This window comes from Pan troglodytes, chromosome 19 (genome assembly GCF_028858775.2).
Source record: "Pan troglodytes isolate AG18354 chromosome 19, NHGRI_mPanTro3-v2.0_pri, whole genome shotgun sequence".
NCBI lineage: Eukaryota > Metazoa > Chordata > Mammalia > Primates > Hominidae > Pan > Pan troglodytes.
Window position 1 is genome coordinate 15,612,702 of NC_072417.2, and position 25,567 is coordinate 15,638,268.

Genomic DNA, 25,567 nt, shown 5'->3' on the forward strand with positions numbered 1-25,567 from the left:
GAACAGTCCAGCGGCGTCAGCGCTGCGGAGCAGGAAAGGGTCCCAAACGCAGGGCGGCCATGCAGCGTGGCGCCCACCTGTCCCTCTCCTCGAAGCGCTGAGCCAGCACGATGCACATAAGGGAAGGAGGAAGGTGGCTTGAGGGCAGTGACCGACCGGACAGTGGAAGCCCATTTCAGGAGCCCCGGTACCCGAGCTCGGGCCCCTTTCCAATCCCCCAGGCGTCCTTCCCATGTCCTTGTCTCCTAGTACTGGGAATCCACGGCCACTCCACTCTCCTGCAGTACCGCGGACAAGAACACCATGTACTCTTCACAGGCAGGTGTCTTCTGGTGGACCCAACTCTGTTGGTACTTGTCGTCTCCAAAAAGTCCCCAAATGCGCTAGAGGCCAGCCAGCCCGGTATCCGAGAGGTAAGAGCCCCGGCGGCGCAGGCGGAAGCGTGTCTGTCGCGAGGCCTCTCTAGGACTCCGGGAGGACCCCTCGTTAGCGCAGGACCTCGGCAGCCGGGGGTTGGGCTCGAGGGCTGAGGACGGCGCGGCATGCGCGGATTAGCTGCCATCCGGCGGGTCTTTCTGCCGGGGACCAGTGGGGTCGGACGCTGAAGGCCGAGGAACCCCGCCCCCCCACCGCACCGGGCGGGCTCTGGGGCGTCCGCGGAGGCTCCCACGTGCGTGTGCGGGGTGGGGTCGGGGTGGCAGTTGGGGGCAAATCAATGGGCCTGTACTTTTGTCTCTCCGCCTGCTGGGATTTGCAGTTTGTGAGGACGTTTCACATCTCACGGATATTTACGGAGTCCCTTCCGCGGCCCAGGCTCTTCTGGACACCAAACCAGGCCTAATATAACTATTTGATATCTAATTATTACAATTAAACTTATTTGCAGTCGGGAAGCATAGACTCAAAACACGAAAGGCAGGGTTGGCTTTAGAAAGAAGTCACTGTCGTCTAAGACTGTCAGAGGGGCTAAGAAGATAGGTATGGAGGGCCGGAAGCCGTGGCTCACGCCTGTAATCCCAGCACTTTGGGAGGCCTAGGCGGGTGGATCACCTGAGGTCAGGAGTTCGAGACCAGCCTGGCCAACATGGTGAAACCCCGTCTCTACTAAAAATACAAAAATTAGCTGGGCGTGGTGGCGTATACCTGTAATCCCAGCTACTCGGGAGGCTGAGGCAAGAGAATCACTTGAACCCGGGGGGCAGATGTTGCAGTGAGCCGAGATCGCGCCATGGCACTCCAGCCTGGGCGACAGAGCCAGACTCCGTCTCAAAAAAAAAAAAAAAAAACAAGGGCTGGGCGCGGTGGCTCACGCCTGTAATCCCAGGACTTTGGGAGGCTGAGGCGGGTGGATCACGAGGTCAGGAGTTTGAGACCAGCCTGGCCAACCTGGTGAAACCCTGTGTGTACTAAAAATACAAAAAAATTAGCCCGGCGTGGTGCCAGGCGCCTGTAATCCCAGCTACTTGGGAGGCCAAGGCAGAAGAATCGCTTGAACCTGGGAGGCAGAGGTTGCAGTCCAGCCTGGGTGACAGAGTGAGACTCCGTCTCAAAAAAAAAAAAAAAAAAAAAAAAAAAAAAAAAATTAAGAAAAAGAGAGGTATGGAAGTTATGAGTGTCAGAGACAGTGGAGTTGATCATTTGAGGCCTTTGGCTAAGAGGGACGGTGGTTATGTGCTGGGAGTGGGCAGAGGTCTGGTAGGCTTTCTGGCAGATTATCCAGAGAATCATCAAGAAAGGAGCAAATGCGGTCCAGGCGAGATGGCTCACACCTGTAATCCCAGCACTTTCGGAGGCTGAGGCGGGTGGATTGCCTGAGGTCAGGAGTTTGAGACCAGCCTGGTCAACATGGTAAAACCCTGTCTCTACTAAAAGAACAAAAATTGGCCGGGCGTGGTGGCACGCGCCTGTAATCCCAGCTACTCGGGAGGCTGAGGCAGAATTGCTTGAACCTGGGAGGTGGAGGTTGCAGTGAGCCGAGATTGCGCCACTGCACTCCAGCCTGGGTGACACAGCGAGACTCTGTCTCAGGAAAAAAAAAGAAAAGAAAAGAAAAGAAAAAGTAGAAAGAAAAGAGCAAATGCTTCTATGCCCTTTGTCAGCTGGGTATGTCGCTCATTCTCCAAGCTGGAATGTGGATGGGGGTGCGGAGGGATTTAGTTAGAGTAGGCACTATAAATCTAGGTTCCATTCCACTGACTCTGAAGGCAGGGGAATCCCAGGAGTGCCCTGAATGTGGGAAGGACCTGGGAGAGCTTCATGCCTTCAGGTGGAGGTGGGAGATTCCTCTGCACTCATGTTCACGCTGGTGAGAAACACTACTATGTAGAGTGTGGGAAAGCCTTGAGATGGAATTCTCACCTTCGAGTTCATCAGGAAATTCACACTGGAGAGGACCTTTGAATGCCAGTGTGGGAAAGACCAGCCCAGTTCTCATCAACTTCAGCACCCGAGCATGCACAGTGCCCAGGGATATGGGGACTTACTCACTGTAGGACACTTTCATTCTGACATGAAACTTTGATCTTGCCTCTTCTTCACTGGGGGCAGTAATTTTGCTTTGCTCCTTGAGGACAGAGCTAACTTGTAGAATAGTGTTCACCCCAGGGTTGCCACTCAAAAATCAATAAATGAATGAATGAATAAGAGGCAACAAATGATGATCTGATTTTTCTGTGATGTGGGCAAGTACAGTGTTGAACAGGTGAACCAAAACGTTTCTTTAGTTGAGGGAATTTATCATACCATTTACTCAAAAACAAGATAGCCACAGGTTGCTTTAAACACATCCATGCCGGGCGCTGTGGCTCATGCCACTTTGGGAAGCTGAAGTGGGCAGATCACCTGAGGTCGGGAGTTCGAGACCAGCCTGACCAACATGGAGAAACCCCCGTCTCTACTAAAAATACAAAATTAGCCGGGCGAGGTGGCGCATGCCTGTAATCTCAGCTACGCAGGAGGCTGAGGCAGAAGAATCGCTTGAACCCAGGAGGTGGAGGTTGCGGTGAGCCGACATTGTGCCATTGCACTCCAGCCTCAGCAACAAGGGCGAAACTCCGTCTCAAAAAACAAACAAAAAAACACATCCCTATCAGCCGTGAAAAGCAAAGGAAGAAGAAATCAGATCTTTTGCCTGTATCGTCCTCAAAAATCTTTCTTTCATACTCCTCACCAGCCTCCTGTCCATCCTCCCCACGCTTTGGAAATTACAGCTCTCATCATACCCCTTACTTCTCAGGACACTTTTCCCCACTCTCACCCTGCCCCTGGAGCCCATGGCATCCTGGGGGAAAAATCCTTTCTGTGGCATTCAAGACCCTTGACAACTGGTCCCAGAACCTCCCATCCCGGCACCGGCACCAGCACCATGCACCAGCCACCCTGATCTGCTTATACTCACATACACCCAGCACTTTGATGCCTCCTTGCCTTTACAGACTCCATCCCTCCTCCCAGGGCACCGCTGTCCATTTAACACCCACCCCCACCCTTCTTTACTTCTAGCTTCAAGGACCATTGCAAAGGGCTTGTCCTCTGAGGCCTTCCCTGACACTCCTCCAATCCCCCGGCAGTAGCAGTTTCCTCCCAAGGGCTCCTAAGGCCAAGGATTGATTCACAGTTGTTGACTTAGTCCATCTTCCCCACTAGACCGGGACCTCCCCAAGGGCAGACACTAGGTTTGAATCACCTTCGAGTCCCAGGCATTGTCCAGTCCAGGACTGGGTCCAGAGGGAGACATTCTGTGAACACTTGTGCTGATCAGTCCTCAGTTGAACTGAGGGAACTACCTGCAGATCCCTGGAGCCCTGTGCGACTCTCTCCTCTCTGGTGCTCTTCTACCACAGCCTCTCTGAATTCTCAAGTCTGTCTCCTCAACTCAGGGAGTCTGCTGGCTGTTTGGGTTCCTCCTTCTGGCACTGCAGCCTAGAAACTCACCCTATAGAAAGCTGGGCAGGGCCAGGCGCGATGCCTCACGCCTGTAATCCCAGCACTTTAAGAGGCCAAGGCAGGAGGATCACTTGAGCCCAGGAGTTCCAGACCAGCCTGGGCAACATGGCAAAACCCTGTCCCTACAAAAAATACAAATATCAGCCAGGTGTGGTGCTGTGCACCTGTAGTCCCAGCTACTTGGAAGTCTAGGAGGTCGAGGCCGCAGTGAACTATCAGCATGAGACCCTGTCTGAAAAAAAAAAAAAAAGAAAAGAAAGCTGGGCCAGTGCTAGGACTCCTCTCATTTATTTCCCTTCCCTCAGGGCTCTTTCACATTGCCTGTTGCCCAGTTCTGAAAATTATTGTTTCATATATTTTATCTGGCTTTTTAATGTGGGATGGTAAATTCAGTCCCTGTTACTCCATCATGGTTTCATGGTTGGAAGCAGAAAAAAGAAATTTGTTTCTATTTTTTTTTTTAACAGGGTCTCACTTTGTCACCCAGGCTAGAGTGCACTGGCGCAATCTCGGCTCACTGTAGCCTCCACCTCCCAGGTTCAACCAATCCTTTTGTGTCAGCCCCCCAAGTAGCTGGGATTACAGGTGTGTGCCACCATGCCTGGCTAATTTTTGTATTTTTTGTAGAGATGAGGTTTTGCCATGTTTCCCAGGATGGTCTGGAACTCCTGAGCTCAAGTGATCCGCCTACCTCAGCCCCCCAAAATGCTAGGATTACAGGCGTGAGCAACTGCGCCCAGCCAGATTTGCTCATTTGATATAAGGTTTATGTGTATGCCAATTCTGTGGCTGATGGAACTCTTTCAAGGCTTTCCTTTTTTAAATAAAGACCTTCATTTCTCATTGTTCCATTAAGCAATTAAGGTGACAGCATTAATTTGCAGAATTAACAAGAATTAATTACATTTAATCTTTTTTTTTTTTTTTTGAGATGGAGTTTCACTCTTGTTGTCCAGGCTGGAGAGCAGTGGCGTGATCTCGGCTCACTGCAACCTCCGCCTCCTGGGTTAAAGCGATTCTCCTGCCTCAGCCTCATGAGTAGCTGGGATTACAGGCACCCGCCACCATACCCAGCTAATTTTTTGTAATTTTAGTAGAGACAGGGTTTCACCATGTTGGCCAGGCTGGTGTCAAACTCCTGAGCTCAGGTGATCCACCCACCTTGGCTTCCCAAAGTGCTGGGATTACAGGCATGAGCCACCATGCCCATTCAATTACATTTAATTTTAAATTTAATTAAATTTTCCATTGGTTCCTGGGCAGTAGAGACAGTCTCATCAGTGGGACCAAGCACTCATGTGTCTGGGAAGCAGTGGTGATTGGGACAGTGAGTTTGGCTTTCTCTGCTCCACAATTCAAGTTAGAAATGCAAAAGCCCCACTTTTCTTCCTTGCAGCTCTGAGTAAAGAGTACCGTGTGCACAGGCTTTGAAATCATATTTAGGTTCAGATCTTGGCTCTGGCACTTATCAATTATGTGGCCTTGGACAAACTATTTCATCTATTTTAGTCTTTTTCTTCATCCGTAACATTGCAACATAAAGCCTCCTTCTGAAGATTAGTAGTACAGTTCAAACACCGCTTCAGTAAATTTCGGGTGCCTGGAAGAGGAAAGTGACTCCCTTAACCCTAAGCCCAAAGCTTCCCCATTTCCTTGTGCTCCCTGGTTTGCAGCTCTCCTCCCTTGCCTCCAGGGCTTATGGCCACACTGTCTGTAGGGCAGCTACTCTGCCACCTCTGGCCTCAGGGTCCTCTTGGGTGTGTACAGAGGCAGGTGCCTGAGAAAGGCCTGTAGAATGGGGCTCCTGGACAGAGCCTAAGGCTCTTGGTAGGAAAACTTAGAGCCATTTGCACTGTTTGGCTTGAAGCATAAACTGAGCTGGAGTCTAGAGGGAGGGTGGGCTGGTTTCTGCCTGGCAGTCAGATCTACCCCCAAAAGTCCTACTGATCTTGCCCCTTTCATACTTTCCAAATCTGTCTCCTCTTCTACATCCCCATGGCCACTCCCTCAGTTTAGGTAGCCATATTACTTGGAGGTTACCACAAGTCTCCTAGTAAGAGTCCGTTTTCAGTTTTCCACACTGCGGATGACGTGATCTTTCTGAAGTACACAACTGAGTAACTGACGGTGTCACTCCCTAGTAATGGCTCCCTACTGCTCTTAAATCCAAATCCCTTAGGTGGCTTAAAAGGCCTTGATATCTGCTACACTTAATCTCTCCAACTTCATCAAATGCATTTGTCCCTTGCACTCTATACAACAGGTACACTAAAAAAAAATTTTTTTTTTAATTTTTAGATAGGATTTTGCTATGTTGCCCAGGCTGGATGACCTCGGCCTCCAAGTAGCTGGGACTATACGTACCTGCTACTGTGCCTGGCTTGTGTTGGTAGATATTTATCAACTAGCTAATAGCAAGTTCAAAACCAAAAAGTCTCTCATTTGCTGCATATGCTGATTTCCATGGCGTGAATACTCCCACCATGGCTAACTTCAGTGCAGACTTGGGAAGGGATGCGCAAAACTAGCTCTTGCCAGCCTGTACCGACCGGCTCTAGCACAACACTGGACTAGCCACACCCTATACAATAAGGTCTGAATTTCAATCTTGGTCAGGGGGGTGTGGGCTCTTAGAAGTTTTCTTCTTGAGAATTCTCCCTCAGCCCTAGAGGTAGTAGTTGTTCCCTTTTCTGCTATTCCTGTATTTTTTGACGCAGTCTCACTCCATCACCCAGACTGGGGTGCAGTGGTGTGATCATGACTTACTGTAGCCTCAACCTCCCAGGCTCAGGTGATTCTCCCACCTCAGCCTCCCAAGTAGCTGGGACTATAGGCACGGACCACCATACCTGGCTAATTTTTTGTATCTTTTTGTAGAGATGGGGTTTCACCATGTTGCTCAGGCTGGTCTTGAACTCCTGGGTTCAAGCCATTTACCCACCTTGGCCTCCCAAAGTGCTGGGATTACAGGAGTGAGCCATCATGCCTGGCCTATTCCTATATTCTTGTTTGAGAGGGAGTCTCACTCTATCTCCCAGGCTGGAGTGCAGCAGCACGATCTTGGCTCACTGCCACCTCCACCTCCTTGGTTCAGGCAATTCTCCTACCTCAGCCACCCGAATAGCTGGGATTATAGGCGCGCACCACCATGCCCGGATAATTTTTTTTTTTTTTTTTGTATTTTTAGTAGAGACGGGGTTTCACCATGTTGGCCAGGCTGGTCTCAAACTCCTGACCTCAAGTGGTTCACCTGCCTCAGCCTCTCAACGTGTTCAGATTACAGGCATGAGCCACCGTGCCCAGCCCCTATATTCTTCAGAGATCTCTTTACTCCCTTTAGCAGATAATCCCTTTTTACTAGTTAATACTTCTTTAAATTTTCTTCAAATTACTAGTGTGGTTTTTGTCCCCTGCCTGGACACTGGCAGATGTGACCCTGTCTAAGCCAGCAGACTAGTTTGGGTCTGAGAAAGGGCCGGAACTGGTCAGGCACTGCAGCTCATGCCTGTAATCCCTATACTTTGGAAGGCCAAGGAGGCAGGACTGCTTGAGGCCAGGAGTTTGGCACCAGCCTGGGCAACATAGTGAGACTCCATCTCTACCAAAAAAAAAAAAAAAAAGGGAGCCAGACCAAAGACCCATTCACAATAAATACAAATACAACTAACACTTCCCGAGCAGCTGCTCAGTGCCAGGTGAAAAATTCTAACGAAGGCTGGGTGTGGTGGCTCACGTCTGTAATGCCAGCACTTTGGGAGGCCGAGGCGGGCGGATCATGAGGTCAGGTCAAGACCATCCTGGCTAACATGGTGAAACCCGTCTCTACTAAAAATACAAAAAAATTAGCCACGCGTGGTGGCGGGCACCTGTAGTCCCAGCTACTTGGGAGGCTGAGGCAGGAGAATGGTGTAAACCCGGGAGGCGGAGCTTGCAGTGAGCCGAGATCACACCACTGTACTCCAGCCTGGGCTACAGAGCGAGACTCCATCTCCAAAAAAAAAAAAAAAAATTCTAATGAAGTAGCCAGGCATGGTGGCTCAGGCCTGTAATCCCAGCACTTTGGGAGGCAGAGGTGGGCAGATCACGAGGTCAAGAGATCGAGAACAGCCTGACCAACATGGTGAAACCCCATCTCTACTAAAAATATAAAAAATCAGCTGGGCATGGTGGCACATGCCCGTAGTCCCAGCTACTTGGGAGGCTGAGGCAGGAGGACTGCTTGAACCCGGGAGGTGGAGGTTGCAGTGAACTGAGATCATGCCACTGCACTCTAGCCTGGCGACAGAGCAAGACTCCGTCTCAAACAACAACAACAAAATTCTAATGAGGTAGACATTATTGGTGGGCAAACTAGGCAGATCATGCTGGAAAGGAGAAGCAAAACAACTTCGCTACTACTTGCAGCCAAAGCATCCTAATTAATATCAGTGTCTTCACCAGAGGACACGAAGGGATGATCTACAGGCAGAACTAAGTAAACAGTTTTTCCTAAATCAAGAAAGACACAGGAAAAATCTTAAGGAACTTATAACTTTTATGGGATCCAGTCCTAAAGTAGATTAGACCAATGTAGAATTCTGTCTGGAGACGTTCTCCCCTTCAATTCAATGGGAAGGCTCTTTTCTGGCATGAACTCTCCGATGTCTAATGAGCTCTGAGCACCATCCATAAGCTTTCCCACATTCTTTACATATAAAAGGTTTCTCTCCACTGTGAATTCTCCGATGCTGACTTAGATATGAGCTTTGACTAAAGGCCTTCCCACACTCATTACACTCATAGGGCTTCTCTCCTGAGTGAATCCTCTGATGCTGAACAAGATGAGCACCCCATCTGAAGGCCTTCCCACATTCATTACATTCGAAGGGTTTCTCTCCTGTATGAATTCTCTGATGCTGACCGAGGTTTGAGCTCTGTTTGAAAGTTTTCCCACAGTCACTACACTTATAGGGTTTCTCTCCAGAATGGACTCTCTGGTGGACAACAAGATGTGAGTTATAAATGAAGGTTTTACCACATTCACTACATTCATGGTCTTTCTTCCCTGTGGGAATTTCCTTATGGATGACAACCATCTGCCTGAAACTTTTCTCCTGGGCAGGGGACCACCTCAGTCTCTCCGCTTTGGGATTTCTCTGCTGCAGTTCTAAGGTACCCTCAGAGGTAGCTTCAAATGTGGAGGTGTCAGTAGCAAGTTTTTCTGAGAACACCTGTGATTCCACTTCAGTAATGGGTGGTTGTGGCAATGATCCTTTGTCCTTGGGCTCTGGGCCATCTTCTGTAACAACTGACAGAAAATGTAAATATACCTGTTCTGGATGTATGAAGAAATGACACTTAGATTAAAATGTATATTTCTGGAATGAAAACAAATGCTTAAAAACTACTATATATATGACAAACATTCAAAGAATATTTACTGGATATTGCCAACAGTTATCTCTTGGTGATGGGACTATACAGAGGAGAGGGTTTCTTCTTTTTAATTTCTCCCATTTATCTGCTTTTTTTCCCCTAATTTCTCCATAATGAAACACTAAAGAAGTTTTATTGAAAAAATGAAAGCAATTACAATGCATGGTCTTTTTAGGATTTTTCATATTTTCAAGGAATCAGGGAATGATGTTGTGAAGAAAGGGAAAAACATGAAAGAATCATTAGGGTTAAGGAAAAGGGAGGTTTCTAAAGGCAAAAAAAAAACTGTGCCCTTCCTGGCTCTGCAACCTTCACCTCTTCCCATCCGTTTCCCAGCTGCATCAATCTATAGCCTCTTTAGAGGACTCTCAACTAACTGCCTCCTTTATCAAAGGGAGGACTTCCAGCTCCCTGCCTCCTATCTGCTTGGTGCTCTCTGCCTTTCTCTTCCTTAAAAAGGGAAAAAGAGTGTGTTGCTGGGCGTGGTGGCTCACACCTGTAACCTCAGCACTTTGGGAGGCCAGGGCGGGCGGATCACGAGGTCAGGAGATCGAGACCATCCTGGCCAACACGGTGAAACCCCATCTCTACTAAAAATACAGAAAATTAGCCGAGCATGACGGCGGGCGCCTGTAGTCCCAGCTACTCAGGAGGCTGAGGCAGGAGAATGGCGTGAACCCGGGAAGCGGAGCTTGCAGTGAGCCGAGATCACGCCACTGCACTCCAGCCTGGGCGACAGAGCGAGACTCCATCTCAAAAAGGAAAAAAAAAAAAAAAAAAAAAAAGAGTGTGTTGCCTTTTTGTTTTTAAATGTCCATAGCACATTTTATGTTTTATCTGTTGTAATGCTCCCTATAGCCTAAGGAGAACAGAAACCAATTGCTTTAAGATAACTCAATGTCATTTGACTTTTTTTTTTTTTTTTTTTTTTGACAGAGTCTTGCTCTGTTGCCCAGGCTGGAGTGTAGTGGCATGATCTTGGCTCACTGCAACCTCTGCTTCCCTGGTTCAAGTGATTCTCGTGCCTCAGCCTCCCCAGTAGCTGGGATTACAGGCGCGTACTACACCTGGCTAATTTTTGAATTTTTAGTAGAGACAGGGTTTCACCATGTTGGCCAGGCTGGTCTTGAACTCCTGACCCAAGTGATCCACCTGCCTTAGCCTCCCAAAGTGCTGGGATTATAGGCGTGAGCCACCGTGCCCAGCCAAGATCATTTGATTTTTTAAAAATTCATTTTTTCAGGTTAAATGCTGTGGTTAAAAAAATCTGAAATATGCTTGCTATATATAAAAAAAAAATCACACAATAGCTAGCTTCTTTTTGAAAGTAAAGTAATAAAATTGATAAATGAATAGAGGCTTACTAAACAGAAGTAAAGGAGACAAGAAAAAGTCTGGAAAAAAGTCAAGGAAGAAAGAAGAGCTAAGAAGTAGAAACATACTTTTGGGACAGAGTCTAATTAATCTCCATTTCTATTTTTTCCCATTTTGTAACTAAGAAGAATTTGATTTTTCAAATGCCTTGGTTTGGTGATAGTGATGGGGGGGCAGTTATGGTGTAAAAGCAAATATCAAGTAGACTCTTCTTGGTTAGCCGCATATTCACAATACGGTCACAAGGCTACAGAGGTCAACAAGGAGAGTTCACGCCCCTGAGGCTCTAAGTCTAGTGTTCGCCGCTGGGAGAGAGGAGAGGTTGTTTGCAGGTATGTATGCAGGCCAAGAAGGAAGTTTCTGTAGTGAATCTGAAGGGTAGAAGGTGAGGGCACACATAAGAGAGTTTCAGATAGGGCTGTTTACATGAGGAAGAGGTGGTAAAGGTGATGACAGGCTGTATCTCACATAGGAGTGCTTTATGGCTTAAAAAGTGTTTTGCGAGGCCTCAGGGAGTTAAAAAAAAAAAAAAAGGATCTCAAGGCTGGCCTCTAGCTCAGGGCAGAGTTATTATAGACTAGGAGTTAAGTGCAGTGGAGATGATAAGGCATAAGTGAATGAGCTATTTCCTGGTCCTGATTTAGGGCTCCCTAAAGTTAAGAGATGCTGGCCAGGCTTTATATCCAGATAAGACCCAAGTTCAGCTTAATCCTCAGAGCTATCTTATGAGGTAGTTTATTCTTACTCCTAATTTTACGAGTGATGAAACAGGCAAAGTCTCTCACCTAAGAGATAAGAATAGTAAGGCTGTGATGATACCAAACATTTAAGCACCTACTACTATTTACCCTTTACAGGTACTAGGTACTGTGCCCTTTATAGTCCCTCTTTCTCCTCTTCCTCCCCACAGAATCCTGCTCCTCACCACTCTTTGGGAAAGGCTGGGTCTCCTTAGGCTGGAGCTGGATGCTCAGTGCTTCCTGGGCTGCTCCCAGAGACTCCTTCTTCTCCCATGGCTCTTCCTGTGCAGGTCCATGTGCAGGGCCTGGGACCTGGAGGTGATCAGGCACCACTCAGTTTAAATTTTCTTCAAATTACTAGTGTGGTTTCTGTCCCCTGCCTGGACACTTGCAGATGTGACCCTCCTTGGACCAAAGCTTCCAAGGAGACTTTAGAGAGCCTCCTCAGAGTCAGCACGAGGGAAGAAGAGGAGCTAGAGTCTCTTTCTCATTCAGGGCTCGAGGGCAGAAAAGACAGACACAGAAACACATACTAACTGCTCTACCTGGCCCAAGAGAGGTTTGAACTTGGCACCTCCCCCTACAGCTGCCCCTCGGTCCAGCCTGAAGGTCATCAATCTGGCTCCCATAACAGACCAAATCCCCCTTCCCACCTGCGGCTCTGGTTCAAGTCCTTTCTCTAAATCCTCCAGCACAGTCACAGCCTCCTCTCCACTCTTAGGGTGATGTCCCCGCACCCAGGATTGGAGCTCCTCAGGCAGGATGGTCAAGAATTGTTCCAGCACCAGGAACTCCAGGATCTGCTCCTTCGTGTGTTTCTCTGGCCTCAGCCACTCACAGCAGAGTACTCGTAGTTGGCTCAAGGCCTCCCGGGGACCAGGAGTCTCCTGGTAGCGGAGATGCCTGAAGCGTTGGCGGAAGATCTCTTGACTGGTAGAGTGGTTCCCAGGTAGCCTGGTCTCATACTCACAAGACTGTTCCTCTTCCTTTGGTCCCATCATCATCATCTTCTCTTGTCCCTGTGTACCCTGAAGGGCCAGAGTTTCAGCTGCTGTTAGTGATACAGCCATCCTAGTCTGCACTAGCTCTGCAGAAGGCTCATACCAGCTGGAATCTTGCAAGGGCCCCCTGTAACATAAGAAGAAATCATTCCTCTTTTTTTTTTTTTTTTTAAGACAGAGTCTTTCTCTGTTACCCAGGCTGGAGTGCAGTGACATGATCTCAGCTCACTGCAACCTCCACCCCTGGGGTTCTAGCGATTCTCCTACCTCAGCCTCCCAAGTAGCTGGGATTACAGGCGCCTGCCACCACATCCAGCTAATTTTTTTGTATTTTTAGTAGGGACGGGGTTTTGCCATATTGGCCAGGCTGGTCTTGAACTCCTGACCTCAGGTGACCCACCCGCCTCGGCCTCCCAAAGTGGTAGGATTACAGGCATGAGCCACCGCGCCCATCCTCCTCTTCTTTTTTCATTCATTAAACATATATATATACTCAACACTACAAAGAGCCAAACCCTGTCCTATGCCCTGTAGTCTCGCTTTTTCTTCCACCCCTCCCCAGAATTCTGCTGCACTAAGTCAATGTTTTTGAGAAACTTGCATTGTGGTAGAAACGGGGATGTAAAGTGGTTTTCTATAATACAACTAATTAAATGCCATTAACAGGAAAAATGTATCAAGAAAAAAAAAGTTCTGGGGGCCTATGGGAAGAAATGACTATTGGAAGAAATAAGTTTGAAGCAAAACCCAAGTTTCCAGATGCAGAGCCCAGAGCCGAGCAGCTTTCGGTGCAAGGTGGAATGTGTTGGGGAGGCAGCCTCCTCTGAGATGGCTCCTCCCTGCTTTCAAAAATTTCTGAAGTAGCAGCTACAGCAAAAGAAAAATAGAAGTCCCCTTTAAGGAGCTGGATCTCATTCAAATGCCAAAGCCCTATTAAGGGGCAGCTATGAACAAGTCTCGGGTACGGTGGCCTGCGTCAAGGAAATCTAACAGGTGTAAACCAAAAAAGCATCTGAGATAGGTCTCAACCAATTTAGGGGTTATTTTGCTAAGGTTGAGGATGCACCCAGGAAAAAGACACACAAGCCACAGTAGGATCCGTGGCCCGCACTTTTACCAAAGAGGGTTTTGAGGGCTTCAATTTAATGGGGAGAAAGCTGGCAGGAGGTGAAGGAGGAGAGAAGAGGGAGGGTATGTGGTGAGGTAAGTGGCCACATTCTTGTGAGGATTTGATTAGAGCTCGCTGAATCCACATGTTGCACGTGAAAAGAGGAAGTCAGTTATGAATTTGTCTCGTGCTCAGTAAATCTGCATTTTACACAAGATAAGGTAGACATACAGTAGAGGAAGAAGTCAAATACGCTTTGTCTCTGGGTGGGTGGAGGAACGATTTCTAGTCCTGTCCGGTGAAGCTCGGCTGTTCATTTCCATTGCCAGGGTGAGGGAGGCCACCTGGGGGCATATGTTGCTTTCTATCTTGCAGCTATCGGTTTAGGAACAAAAGGAAAAGCAGTTTTTTTCCGTGACTCAGTTTCCAAGCTTAACTTTTCCCTTTGTCATAGTAAGTCTGGGGTCCTGAGATTTTATTTTCCTTTCACACAGGGAAGGAGGTGGAACGCATCAGAGGCCACAAAAGGAGCACAAAGGGGGACCGCTGGCCTAAGACAAAGGAGGCGCGAGGAAAAACGCGGAGCTGGCGTCTCCCAGGGTGATGCCCGGCGCCGCTGGCCCCGGCAAAACTTCTCTACCCCGGCCTCGGGCAGGTGCCCGCCCGGGGAGGGGGCTGTCGTCCAGGCCAGGTACAACTCCCCTTCCCACCCTTCACTCCCTACCCAGGGGTCTCGAGAAAAGAGAAGAGGAACATCAAGACCCCCCTCCACGGCACGTGACGCGACGCAACGCGGGTAGCGCAGCGCGGGCACCGTGGGCAACCCAAACCCCTCTCCACACACAACCGCGGAGCTGCCTGCCAGGCCTGCTCACTGCAGAGCCGCCGCTGCCTGCGGGACGGGCAAAAGCCAAGCCGCGAGGTGGACCTCGGGGAAGCCGCCGCCAACACTCACGTCACAGGACCAGGAGGTTCCATCGGGGCGCTGCCGCGAATCGCGCCACTTACAGCCCTCACCCCAGCTGCAGGTTTGCGCCTGCGCAGGTAGCAGCCTCGGCCTCCAACTCCCAGAATCCTCCTCGCCGCCGGCTTCCGTTCGCGGACTGTGGCCCAGGTCCCTGGGCGCTGCCGAGAGGCTGGGAGCCCGGGAACCGGTTCCCGGACTTGAGCGGAGCGAGAAAGAGCGCGCCGCCTGCACGACTGGACTGGAGCGGCCGGGTGCCCTGGAGGCCCCTGGGAATTGCAGTCCTTGCGCAGGTGGAGAGTGAGCCCCTGTAAGCGGGTGACTTCATCAAGTTTGGGGGGGGTCTCTTGTGGAATTGTACCTGAAGGGCGGTGTTGGCGGACAGATGTCAGGGAAATTCTGGCCTTGTCCATGGCCTGTGGTAACACTTCTCCATGAGTTCTATTTTCCAATTACCTCTTCCCAGACCTGATGAGAGGGCCACAGCTAAGGAAGACGGTCCCTTCCACGAAAAAATATTCCCCAACCACTAGCCTATACAATTCCTGGGGCGTAGCGGGAGGGGAGGAGAAAAAAGAATTCTACGGTTAATTTTATTGCGATGGGGGAAATAGGGGTTGGTGTTTTTTTGTTGTTGTTATTTTTTATTTTATTTATTTATTTGAGACGGAGTCTTGTTCTGTTGCCCAGGCTGGAGTGCAGTGGCGCGATCTTGGCTCACTGCAAGCTCCGCCTCCCGGGTTCACGCCATTCTCCTGCCTCAGCCTCCTGAGTAGCTGGGACTACAGGCGCCCGCCACCACGCCCGGCTAATTTTTTTTTTTTGGTAGGAGAGACGGCGTTTCACCATATTAGCCAGGATGGTCTCGATCTCCTGACCTCGTGATCCACCCGTGTCGGCCTCCCAAAGTGCTGGGTTTACAGGCGCCCGGCCGATTATTTTTTATTTTTTTTTTTGAGACATGGTGGCCAACATGGTGAAACCCTGTCTATTAAAAATAGAAAAAGGTTAGCCGGGTGTGGTGGCGGGCGCCTGTAGTCCCCACTACTCAGGAGGCAGGAGAATCGTTTGAACCCGGGAGGCAGAGGTTGCAATAAGCTGAGATTGTGCCACTGCACTCTAGCCTGGGCGACAGAGCGAGACTCCGTCTCAAAAAAAAAAAAATTAATTAAAATAAATTTATCTCACTATCAAATATGCAGGATATTGATTGATCCAGTCTCTCAATACTTTTATAAAATAGCTTAATCCTAGTCTCTCCAAGAAAAATTGTTGTTCAACTGTGTAGTACCATAGTAACAGTTCTCAGATTCTCAGATTATTAAATTTGTTTCTCCAAGATATAGTATCCTTGAAAATGCACATTAACACACCCATGGCTGGGGGATATGTTATCTTTTTTCCTTCAAAGTGCCATTGATAATTACTGCACGTAGGAGCTATGGATAAAAATAGTTATCATTTGTTGAATGTCTACTACTGTCTATAACTATGCCAGGAACTTAATGAAATTGTCTCATTTAGTCTTCACAGTTGCTCCACAAGGGATTGTATTAATGTCATTATCTTGATTTTACAGATGAGAAAACTCAAGACTCAGAAACAATAAAGGTTACAGAGATGAAATTGACAGAGCCTGAATTTCAGTATGTCAAACTTCAATGTGCCATTATACTTTTAAATCCTACAGAACAGATTGAATCACAACTTCTACTTTTACATGAGAGAAGACAATGGGTCCTATGACTTACTGTCAGTTTCCTTTTCCTGATTTAATTAGCTGCTTCTGTATCTAATTTTGCTAGGAATGGAGGAATAAGGCAAATTCCCTAAACTACATATTGACATTTATACTAATGTGAAAACCTCAAGTCCATTTGCAGACTTTTGGATTAGATTCTGTCCCAGAAAGACATCCACCCTAGAGTTCAGGATATCATACCCATTTTACTGTTCCCCTGGCACAATTCATAGTAAGGAAAAAAAAGACAAGGGGAAAGCTATTAGATTCTCGGTGCTGCTAAACAGGACACACAAGGACACCATTTTGTGATGATCATGGTGCTTTATGCAGCTTCCACCATTTACAAGATTTTCCTGTGGTGTGGAACCTCTGATGATAAAGCAAAGGAACTAGAAGCTTATTCCAGTCAAGATTTCTGATTTATCTTGTGGTAAGCATTTGGGAAGGACATATCTGCACATGACCTGAGACTAAGTACTATACACTGAATCAGATGAAAATGGCTCTTAGGAAGCTTACAATTTTCCAAATAGTTATGACAAAAACAAACTCTCCTTCTCTCTTCCTATATGTACATACTGACATCTTTATCATTACTGTCTTCCTAGGGTTATGATTCTGTATGGTTTCTTTGGTGCTGCATTAGACCTGAGCTCTGATTGAAAATTCTTCCACGCTCGCTACATTCCAAAACTTTATCTCCAATATGAATTTCCAGATGCCTCACAAGGTCTGAGCTCCATCTGAAGGCTTTCCCATGCTTGTCACATTCATAGGGCTTTTCTCCACTATGAATTCTATGATGTCGAATAAAGTGTGAGCTCTGATTACAAGTCTTTGAACATTCATTGCATTCATAAAGTTTCTTTCCACTGTGAATTCTTTGATGCTGAATAAGTTGTGAGCTCCCCTTCAAATCTTTCCCACACCCAATGCATTTATAAGGCCTCTCTCTCACCTTGTATGGATTCTCTGATGTTCTGTAAGGACTGAATTCTGGCCAGGCGCAGTGGCTCACGCCTGTAATCCCAGCACTTTGGGAAACCGAGGCGGGTGGATCAGCTGGGCTCAGGAGTTCGAGACCAGCCTGGCCAGCATGGTGAAACCCCCTCTCTACTAAAAATACAAAAATTAGCCGGGTGTGGTGGTGGGTGCCTGTAATCCCAGCTAATTGGGAGGCTGGGGCAGGAGAATTACTTGAACCTGGGAGGTGGAGGTTGCAGTGAGCCGAGATCGGGCCACTGCACTCCAGCCTGGCAGCAGTGTGAGATTCCGTCTCAAAAAATAACAAACAAACAAGACACCAGAGGGCTTTGGGTCCCTCTCTCTCTGCCATGTGAGGACCCTGTGAGAAGGCAGCCAGGGAACTCTCACCAGAACCTGACCATGTTGGGCCCTCGTCACAGCCTTGCAGCCTCCAAAACTGAGAAAATAAATTTCTGTTGTCTGGCATCCAGTCTATGGTATTTTGTTACGGCAGCCCAAGCTAAGACAGAGGAAAACTGGGGGCTGATGCGAGGGCGGGGACTTTAGGTAGAAGGACCCCACGTCAAAAGTCAAAGCTAAAAATTCTGGAACGAGCCAGGAAGGCATCAGGATGTCTCATTTTATTTGCTAGAGGCATCTTTTGGGGGGTGGGGCGGTGGGTGGGTGGAAGGAGATGTGGCCAGTGAGCCTCTGACTTTTAATTGAGTTATTTCAAAACAAGGAACAGAGGGCCGGATGTGGTGGGTCGTGCCTGTAATTCCAGCACTTTGCGAGACCGAGGCCAGTGGATCACCTGAGGTCAGGAGTTCAAGACCAGCCTGGCCAACATGGTAAAACCCTCTCTCTACTAAAAATACAAAATTAGCCTGGCGTGGTGGTGGGCACCTGTAATCCCAGCTACTCGGGAGGCTGAGGCAGGACAATAGCTTTAACCCGGGAGGTGGAGGTTACAGTGAGCCGAGATGGCGCCACTGCACTCCGGCTTGGGCAACAGAGCAAGACTCCGTCTCCAAAAACACACACACACACACACACACAACCCAAAACGGAACAGAGGCAGTTCTATATTCCAGAGGGATTGATTTGTGATGCCTGCTCAAAACTCAAGAAGCCACCACCCTGATACTCATCAAACCCCGGAGAAATTTCGTTTTTAGAGTGTCAGAAGGCCCCATGAATAACCTTCCAGTCACTGAAGGAGGTCCTTACTCAGCAAGCCCCGGTCTCCTTCACTCTCCTGCACTCGTGCCTCACAGATGGCCTCATGCGCGGACTGGCGGTCCAGCCTCCCGGGGACACAGCCCGGGCGCACCCCGCGCCGCCTTTGGCCACTGAGGCGGTCCTCGAGGCGCCGGGCTAGGGAAAGCCTCCCCGGCCGTCAAGGCTGGGGCAGCGCCGGGGGATCGGGGCGGGGTGCGTGCGCCGAAAGGGCCTCAAAGCTGTAGGGCTGGACGGCACAAAGGGGCGCAAGGCACGGAGACCAGGCAGAGGGGACAGCTAGCGGCGCGGCGGGACGGGCGGGCCCCGACGCCCAGCTCCAAATGCGTGGCCGCTGTGGGAGCTCGTCTCCAGGCGCCCATCAGTCTTCCCCTCACTCGGCGCTACCTTGGCGGCCGCGCCCATGCTGTCCCCGCCCCAACTAGTAGTCAGGAGGGGCCGCGGGCAGCGCTCGAGATGCTCATTGAGAGGACTTCCCGCCTGCGGGCTCTCTGCTCGACGCCACTCCCGGCCCCGCTCCCGGGGGCCCGCCTCACCACTCCCGGCCCCGCTCCGGGCGGCCCCCCTCACCACTCCCGGCCCCGCTCCCGGGGGCCGCCTCACCACTCCCGGCTTCCCGGGGCTTGGGCCCGCACCATCGAGTCGAACCGAGTCCTCATGTTTTCCTAGACAAGCCGCTGGGGGAGAGGGGAAACACTTCTGGCCCATGTGAGCCGCCGTCTCGTGTGGTGTCTGAGGGGCGTCTACCTGGAGTCACTGAGCCGACCAAAGGGAAAAGGCCAGTGCCTGTCCGGGAAGAGCTCAGCCTAGTGGGGCGGGCGACAAGTTACAGTTGCTGCCTTACGATGCCCGTGGCCCGTGGAGGCACTAGACCCTCACCAGGGGTCTGTCAGGAAAGGCGGGCAGATACGTGAGGCCTGAACAGGAAGGAACTGGGAGACCCAAGACTGTACCGCCAAGACCGCTTTCGAGTCGGGCCGACCGGAATTTGAATTCGTTTCTTCACTTACTAGTTGTGAGTCTTTGGGCAAATTTGCCTTTCTAGAGCGTGGTTTCTTATTTATAAAACAGGGTTAACAGTTGCACTCACTGAGGTAAATACAAGAGAAAATTGATGTTAAGTGCTTATCACGGTACCCAACACATAGCAAGTACTGAAAAGTGATGGAGCTAGGTACGGAGGGAGCAACCTTCACAGGGGGAACAGCTCGTGGAAAGGCCACAGGGCAAGAGGGCGGTGCCTACATTCCTGGGGAACTGCAGAGAGTTCATGGGTAAATAATAGGAAGGAAAGGTAAGTACTTTGCAGAAAGCCTTCCCCAACTAGGTGAGACTCCCCACTGCAGTATCATATGCTTCTCCTTTTTGGCACTTATGGTTGCAACTTTATTAATGATTCTAATTAGTTTCTCTTCTACAATTATAGGCTCCATCAGGCCAGAGACTTGTCCATTTATGCTCACCCTGCTTTGTAGCACCCGCTGCTTAACACATATTAAAAGCTCGATAAGGCTGGGCGAGGGGGCTCACGCCTCTAATCCCAGCACTTTGGGAGGCCGAGGCGGGTGGATCATGAGGTCAGGAGTTTGAGACCAGCCTGACCAACATGGTGAAACCCCCTCTCTACAAAAAATACAAAAATTAGCCGGGTGTGGAGGCACACACCTGTAATCCCAGCTACTCAGGAGGCTGAGGCAGGAGAATCACTTGAACCCGGGAGGCAAAGGTTGCAGTGAGCTGAGATTGCACCACTGCACTCCAGCCTGGGCGACAGAGCGAGACTCCGTCTCAGAAAAAAAAAAAAAAAAAAAAAAGCTCAATAAATATTTACAGCACAAGTGAATAAATGGGGTCACATGAGAATATATATGTCACAATAAGGACTTTGGACTTCAGGCTGAAGTTAGTGGGAAATCACTGTGGAAATTTAGAGAGGGGGATGGCACTATCAGATTTGTTCTGAAGGAAGAACATTCCAGCTGCCCTGTAGAGAAGGGTTGGAATCAGGGAGGCATGTTAGGAGGCTGCGATAATAGTACAAGCAAGAGATGATTGTGGCCTCACTCTAAGGGCATTAAAAATCAAGATAAGTGAGGCCGGGTGGGGTGGCTCACACCTGTAATCCCAGGACTTTGGGAGGCCAAGGCAGGCAGATCACCAGGAGTTTAAGACCAGGCTGGCTAACATGGTGTTAGCTGGGTGTACTGGCATGCACCTGTAATCCCAGCTCCTCCCAGCTCCTCAGGAGGCTGAGGCAGGAGAATCACTTGAACCTGGGAGGCGGAGATTGAAGTGGGCCGAGATCATGCCACTGCACTCTAGCCTGGGCAACAGAGTGGGACTCCGTCTCAAAAAAAAAAAAAAAAAATCAAGACAAGTGGACTATATTGGCAGATTACTGGCTAGCATTCACTTATTCTACCATAGTCATGCGCTCCCTCCCTCAGGGATGGTAGTGACAGTCTTATTTCCTATTGATACAGGATTTTTTCCCTTGATTCCTTCGTGGGACTCGAGACAGGGGTGCCCTGTTTACTCAGCCCACTGTGCTCAACCTCTTGCAGGAGTGTGCAGGTGAGTGAGCAAGTGCAGGATCTGGCTGGCCACTACAGGCACCAGCATGAGCAAGCTCTTTGCGGGGCCTGTGACCAGACCAGGCATGAGCAAACGACTGCAGGATCTAGCTGGCTGCTCTGGGCAGCTGCAGGAGCAAGCTCCATTTGGGGTCTGCAGTGCTGCCCAAGTGGGGGTGCCTGTGATCCCAAATCCCCAGAGGGAGTGTTACAGTGCTCTCTTAGCACCACTGTTTGAGGATGGCTATGTGTTAACAGCTCAGCTGGCCCCTAGCCCCATTGCGTGGGGTGGCTACCTGCCACTGGTGAGGGCAAAGGGTGAGTGTGACAGCCTTTGGGTAGCCAAACTTGGTGGGTCCCAAGCTCTTGTCTGGCATCCAAAAAGAATGAGGTTGTGTGGAACACTTGAAGGATGGTGAAGGTGGAGAATTTTACAGAGTGATCACAGTGGCTCTCAGCAGAGAGGGGAGCTAGAGAGGGGATAGAAAGGGCAGGTCATCTTCTCCCCAAAGTCTGGCCATTTCTTCCTGAAAGTCTGGCCATCTCTCTCATCTACTGACTGAGTCTGGGGTCTTTATAGGCACAGGATGAGGGTGGGGCAGCCATAGGTATTTTTGGAAAAGGCAACATTTGATTGGTAATAAGACATTATTCAGAAAGAACCAATCGGGAGGGAGTAAGCAAACAGGAATAGAAGTTCTCACTTTGGGCTGTGGGTTTCAGGCTTTTTGGCTCAAAGATGGGGTTTCACTGGGGGCCTGCCACATCTGCTTAGAATTTCTCAACTTCCTGTCCTGCCTCTATCACTATCAAGTATTTATATGAAGAAACCTCTCCTAAGCCACATTCTGATCACCCCTCTTCCTCAAAGAGATTATCAGACTCTGACTTTTTCTCAGTTTTGGTCCTCTTGGAGTTTGGTTCTTTAGCTGTTTAAAATCTTATGAAGGCAAACTTTGATCATTTAGGCTCTTTTCTCGAAGTTCCAAAGTAGACTGCTCCCTAACAGGTAGGTTTTATTTTGTGGAATTCAGGTTTACAAATTGGACATTACTACATTAGCTTCTGCTACCTATAAAAGCTTTGAATAGGTGGGCTTTTATTTCATGAATTACCTGATTATCTGAAAATTAACTCTTTTGTCCTCCTTCAGCCCCCACTAAAGTGAGGTCAGCTCAGGGAATGCAGCAGAAATTCACCTGGAAGCAAGCGAGGCTGGGGCCCAGAACCCCCCTGGGCTGGGCCATGCTTCCAGTCCAGTTCCCATCTTTTATGGATGCCTAGCCCTGACCCTCAGAGGACCCTGGGTGAGGCCTGGAGGAGCCCCTCTTCCCAAATAGACTTCATTTGTCCCTTGAGGCTCAGCTCACTGCAGTTAACTAACTAATGAGTAACTCAGTGTAAGAACACACAATGCTAATTATTATAATTAATTATAATAGTGATAGTCATTAAAACAAGGAACTTCTGCCCAGCACTACAAGTGACTCACAGCCATCATCTCAGCTGATAAACAGCTGGGAGAAAGATACTCTTTCTTCCTTTTGACCTGTGAAGAAACTGAAGCTCAGGTTAAGGGATTTATCTACGGCTGCACAGGGACCCTCCTTCAGGTCTGTCGGACTTGTATCCACCCCACCTCTCTGCCCCCTCTCCTGCCTCTCCTTTCCAGAAGGTTCTAGGTCCCAGGAACTCCAAGGCTCAACCCAAGGATAGAGATCCAAGGTCCTGCCGGGGCAGTCAGGAGGCCTTACGTGCCCTCTCCTGTGGCTTCCTTCTCAGCCGAGTTCTGTGCTGCTCTAAGCTGGGGGAGCCTACTCCCCAAGAAGCAGGACACCCGGAAGGTGTTTCCCCCTGGCTTTGAGGCTGGTTATACCATTGCTTTCTTCCAGCAGATTAACATTTGCTAATGGGGCCTGGCGCGGTGACACCAACGTAGGGTTGCTCTCTGCATGCCTGTGCTGTGGGGTTGGTGGTGGGGGCAAAGCAGTGGTGGGGGCAAGGTCAGGGCAGTGAGTGAGGTCACCTGTGGTCATCCTCCACTGTGCTGGGGGGTTGTCATCTCTCGGGGCTTAGCACTTGTTGGGGATGGGTGAAGTCCAGTCCCGAGTCACAGTGTGTGTTGGGGGAGGTTGCTGATATTCATAGCCCTGTATGTTTGAGTAATGACAATATCCACCTCCACCTTCAGGGTGAGGAGCTGTTGGCCTATCTGTGTCTGTCTGTCTGTCTGTCTGTCTGTCTGTCATCTGTACCTGTCTCTCCGAGGGAAAGAAGGCAGGCCCCAGGGTCTTTCCCCAGGATGGCCTTGGGTGAGCTCCTGCTGTCCTCTCTGCCCAGGAAATGAAGGCCCTTTGAGGTCAGGTGGATGAGGATGTCAGTGTGAAGATGGACACTGTGCCTGGAGTGAACCTGAGCTGGATCCTGAATGAGATGCATGACCAGGACAAGAAATTGGTGGAGAAGAGCTACAAGGATGCCAAGGGCTGGTTCTTCAGCATGGTGGGTGGCCGTATGTAAGCAGGTGTGCACACATGTGGGCACATGTGCTGCATGCTGGTGCAGCTGGAACGCTGGCAGATCCACAGGCTGTCCCAGTTGGAAGGACTTTGGAAACCAGTTGGACCAGCCCCTCATGATTTCGATGTAAAATGTGAGGCTCAGAGAGGACTCAAGCTCACACAGCCCTTCACTGTGGCCTGCAAAATAGATCCAGGTCTCTACAAGTCTGGTCTTGGGTTTCCACCACAGCTGTTTACAGGATGTGTGTATTTGAGTACATACGCATACCCTTGGCAAGCACAGGCTGAGTGTCTCCAGTGTCCTAGGGACAGCAACAGGTGCAAAAGAATAACACCCAGTGCCTGTCTTTGAGGTGCCGCAGTTTGGTAGGAGTAAGAAATGCAAACAACCGCAGAGCAGGCTGAATTCCTCCAAGGTCCAACGTGGGTGCAGAGGGTCTTTGTGTGCAGGTGCCTTTGGGGCCCCATAGAGGCAGGGAGGGGCTAGGGGATGGTTCTCAGCCCCTTTCCTGTGCCCCACTTCTGAAAATCTCCTTAAACCCCTGTGGCCCACTCTGCCTTCCAGAGAGAGGGGCTGAACTGCGAGGTGGTCACCAACACAGAGGCCCTGCAGAGCGGCAGGATGGAGATACGGAGCTCTACATCTCTGTGCAGAACCTGAGACATTCCAGCTCAGCAAGGTAGGGCCTCTGTCCCCTCCCCACCCTGTACCTGTCACCCCAGGGTGAGCCCAGCCTTATAGACCCCTGCTTGGAGGTGTGTTACGGGACCCAGCTGGCCCAGCTGCAGGGGCTCATCAGAAGCATGGAGCAGCAGCTGTGCGAGCTCTGCTGCGACGCGGAGCACCGGGACCACGAGCACCAGGTCCTTCTGGACGTGAAGACACAGCTGGAGCAGGAGATCGCCACCTACAGCCACTTGCTAGAGGTTGAGGACGCTCAGTGAGTGTGCACCCGGGTACCTGCTGGGGCGGGCTGGGGGCCCACTTCACCTAGGAAAAAGTTGGTGTCTGAGCACCAGTGAAGTTCAGGAGGTGTGAATGTGGGAACTTGTGGGGGTTTGCAGGAGGTGAAACTGACGATGCAGGCTGGAGTCTGACTGAGGAGCCTTGACTGCCAAGTTAAAGCGTCTGGACTAGATCACGTAGGCAATGGGGAGCCATGGAGGGATTTGGAGCTGAAGAGAGGAATGAACATCAAGATATTTTAGAACATTCACTCTGGCTGCAGAGGGAGAAATGGATCAGAGGGGTCAGGGTGGGGCCAGAGAGATGCGTCAGGGGGCTGGAGCAGGGAGTCTGGCCAGAGAAGTCCTGCGGGGTGGAGGGTGGGTCGGTGGGGTGGCAGGGGAAGGAAGGTGGTGCACGCAGAAGAGAGGTTATAGCTCAAAACAGCAGGACTGGATGCCTGGATCTCAGGGTAAGCGTGACTTGCAGTCAGGACTCAGTAAGTGTGGGGTGAACACATGAAGGAGTGGGCATTGATGGCCCTGGATTTCTGGTTCCGATGACTGTGTGAGTGGTGACACCATCAGCCACAGGGTGAAGAGCAAGGTGGGTGGTGGTCGGGTTTGCAGGTGGGAAGGGTGATCAGGCCTTCAGCTGGCAGTGTCCTGGAGTCTCCATGCTTAGTCACACGTTGCAGCTTTTTGCTCCCCGAAAAGGTTTTTCCATCAAGGTTTTTCCAAAGGACAAGCGGCCCAGCGGTCCTCTTAGTTCCTCGGCCTGCGCGCCGCCCGGGAGGCCGAACCGGCCCCAGCCCTGGGCCCCCTCCCTAGCCCAACCCAGCCCCGACCCTCCGCTGCGGGGCCCTCCCGGAGCGGCCGGCTGCAACGCCAGCTCCGTCCTTCCCGGGAACAAAAGCAGCTGCCCCGCGCCTGAGCTCCCACCCGGAGCCCAGCCCCGGAAATGGGACACCCGCAGCGGGTATCCCCAAACTTCCCACCTCTCCGGTCCGGTAGGGCGAGGGGTCGGGGCC

The 25,567-nt window shown here is 50.2% G+C and overlaps 2 protein-coding genes and 1 long non-coding RNA gene across 7 annotated transcripts; 2 read left to right on the forward strand and 1 right to left on the reverse strand.

Moving 5' to 3' along the window:
- Positions 1-12: 12 nt before the first annotated feature.
- ZFP3 (ZFP3 zinc finger protein) lies at positions 13-17,124 on the forward strand. Its single transcript, XM_063798240.1, has 4 exons — positions 13-413; positions 14,078-14,857; positions 16,127-16,193; positions 16,900-17,124. The coding sequence occupies exons 1-2, from the start codon at positions 111-113 to the stop codon at positions 14,381-14,383; spliced, it is 609 nt and encodes a 202-aa protein (XP_063654310.1). The 5' UTR covers positions 13-110; the 3' UTR covers positions 14,384-14,857; positions 16,127-16,193; positions 16,900-17,124.
- On the reverse strand, positions 8,460-19,365 carry ZNF232 (zinc finger protein 232). Of its 5 annotated transcripts, none has more exons than XM_063798235.1 (5): positions 19,100-19,365; positions 14,539-15,015; positions 12,128-12,602; positions 11,660-11,786; positions 8,460-9,259 (listed from the first exon to the last, which is right to left on the reverse strand). In XM_063798235.1, exons 2-5 carry the CDS (start codon positions 14,958-14,960, stop codon positions 8,550-8,552), a joined length of 1,734 nt encoding a protein of 577 aa, XP_063654305.1. In that variant the 5' UTR covers positions 14,961-15,015; positions 19,100-19,365; the 3' UTR covers positions 8,460-8,549. The 5 variants fall into 5 exon arrangements, with proteins under 5 accessions (XP_063654305.1, XP_063654307.1, XP_063654306.1 ...); XM_063798237.1 differs by lacking the exon at positions 19,100-19,365 and adding an exon at positions 13,815-13,958 and having other exon boundaries at positions 8,460-9,232; positions 14,539-14,625; XM_063798236.1 differs by lacking the exon at positions 19,100-19,365 and adding an exon at positions 13,815-13,958 and having other exon boundaries at positions 14,539-14,625.
- Positions 19,350-25,280, forward strand: LOC134808851 (uncharacterized). Its single transcript, XR_010152772.1, has 6 exons — positions 19,350-19,511; positions 20,980-21,070; positions 23,410-23,571; positions 24,157-24,271; positions 24,348-24,532; positions 24,657-25,280. It is a non-coding gene; the product is annotated as an uncharacterized LOC134808851 (long non-coding RNA).
- The last annotated feature ends 287 nt before the right edge of the window (positions 25,281-25,567 follow it).

Excerpts from the sequence above, each read along its gene's own strand:
- ZFP3 (XM_063798240.1), top strand. The coding sequence starts at position 111 with ATGCACATAAGGGAAGGAGGAAGGTGGCTTGAGGGCAGTGACCGACCG. Across the intron at positions 414-14,077 it reads GCCAGCCCGGTATCCGAGAG|GGAAGGAGGTGGAACGCATC; the intron begins GTAAGAGCCCCG and ends CCTTTCACACAG.
- ZNF232 (XM_063798235.1), bottom strand. The coding sequence starts at position 14,960 with ATGGACAAGGCCAGAATTTCCCTGACATCTGTCCGCCAACACCGCCCT. Across the intron at positions 11,787-12,127 it reads GACTTGAACCAGAGCCGCAG|GTCCCAGGCCCTGCACATGG; the intron begins GTGGGAAGGGGG and ends GATCACCTCCAG. Across the intron at positions 9,260-11,659 it reads CCAGCCTTTCCCAAAGAGTG|AACAGGTATATTTACATTTT; the intron begins GTGAGGAGCAGG and ends TCATACATCCAG.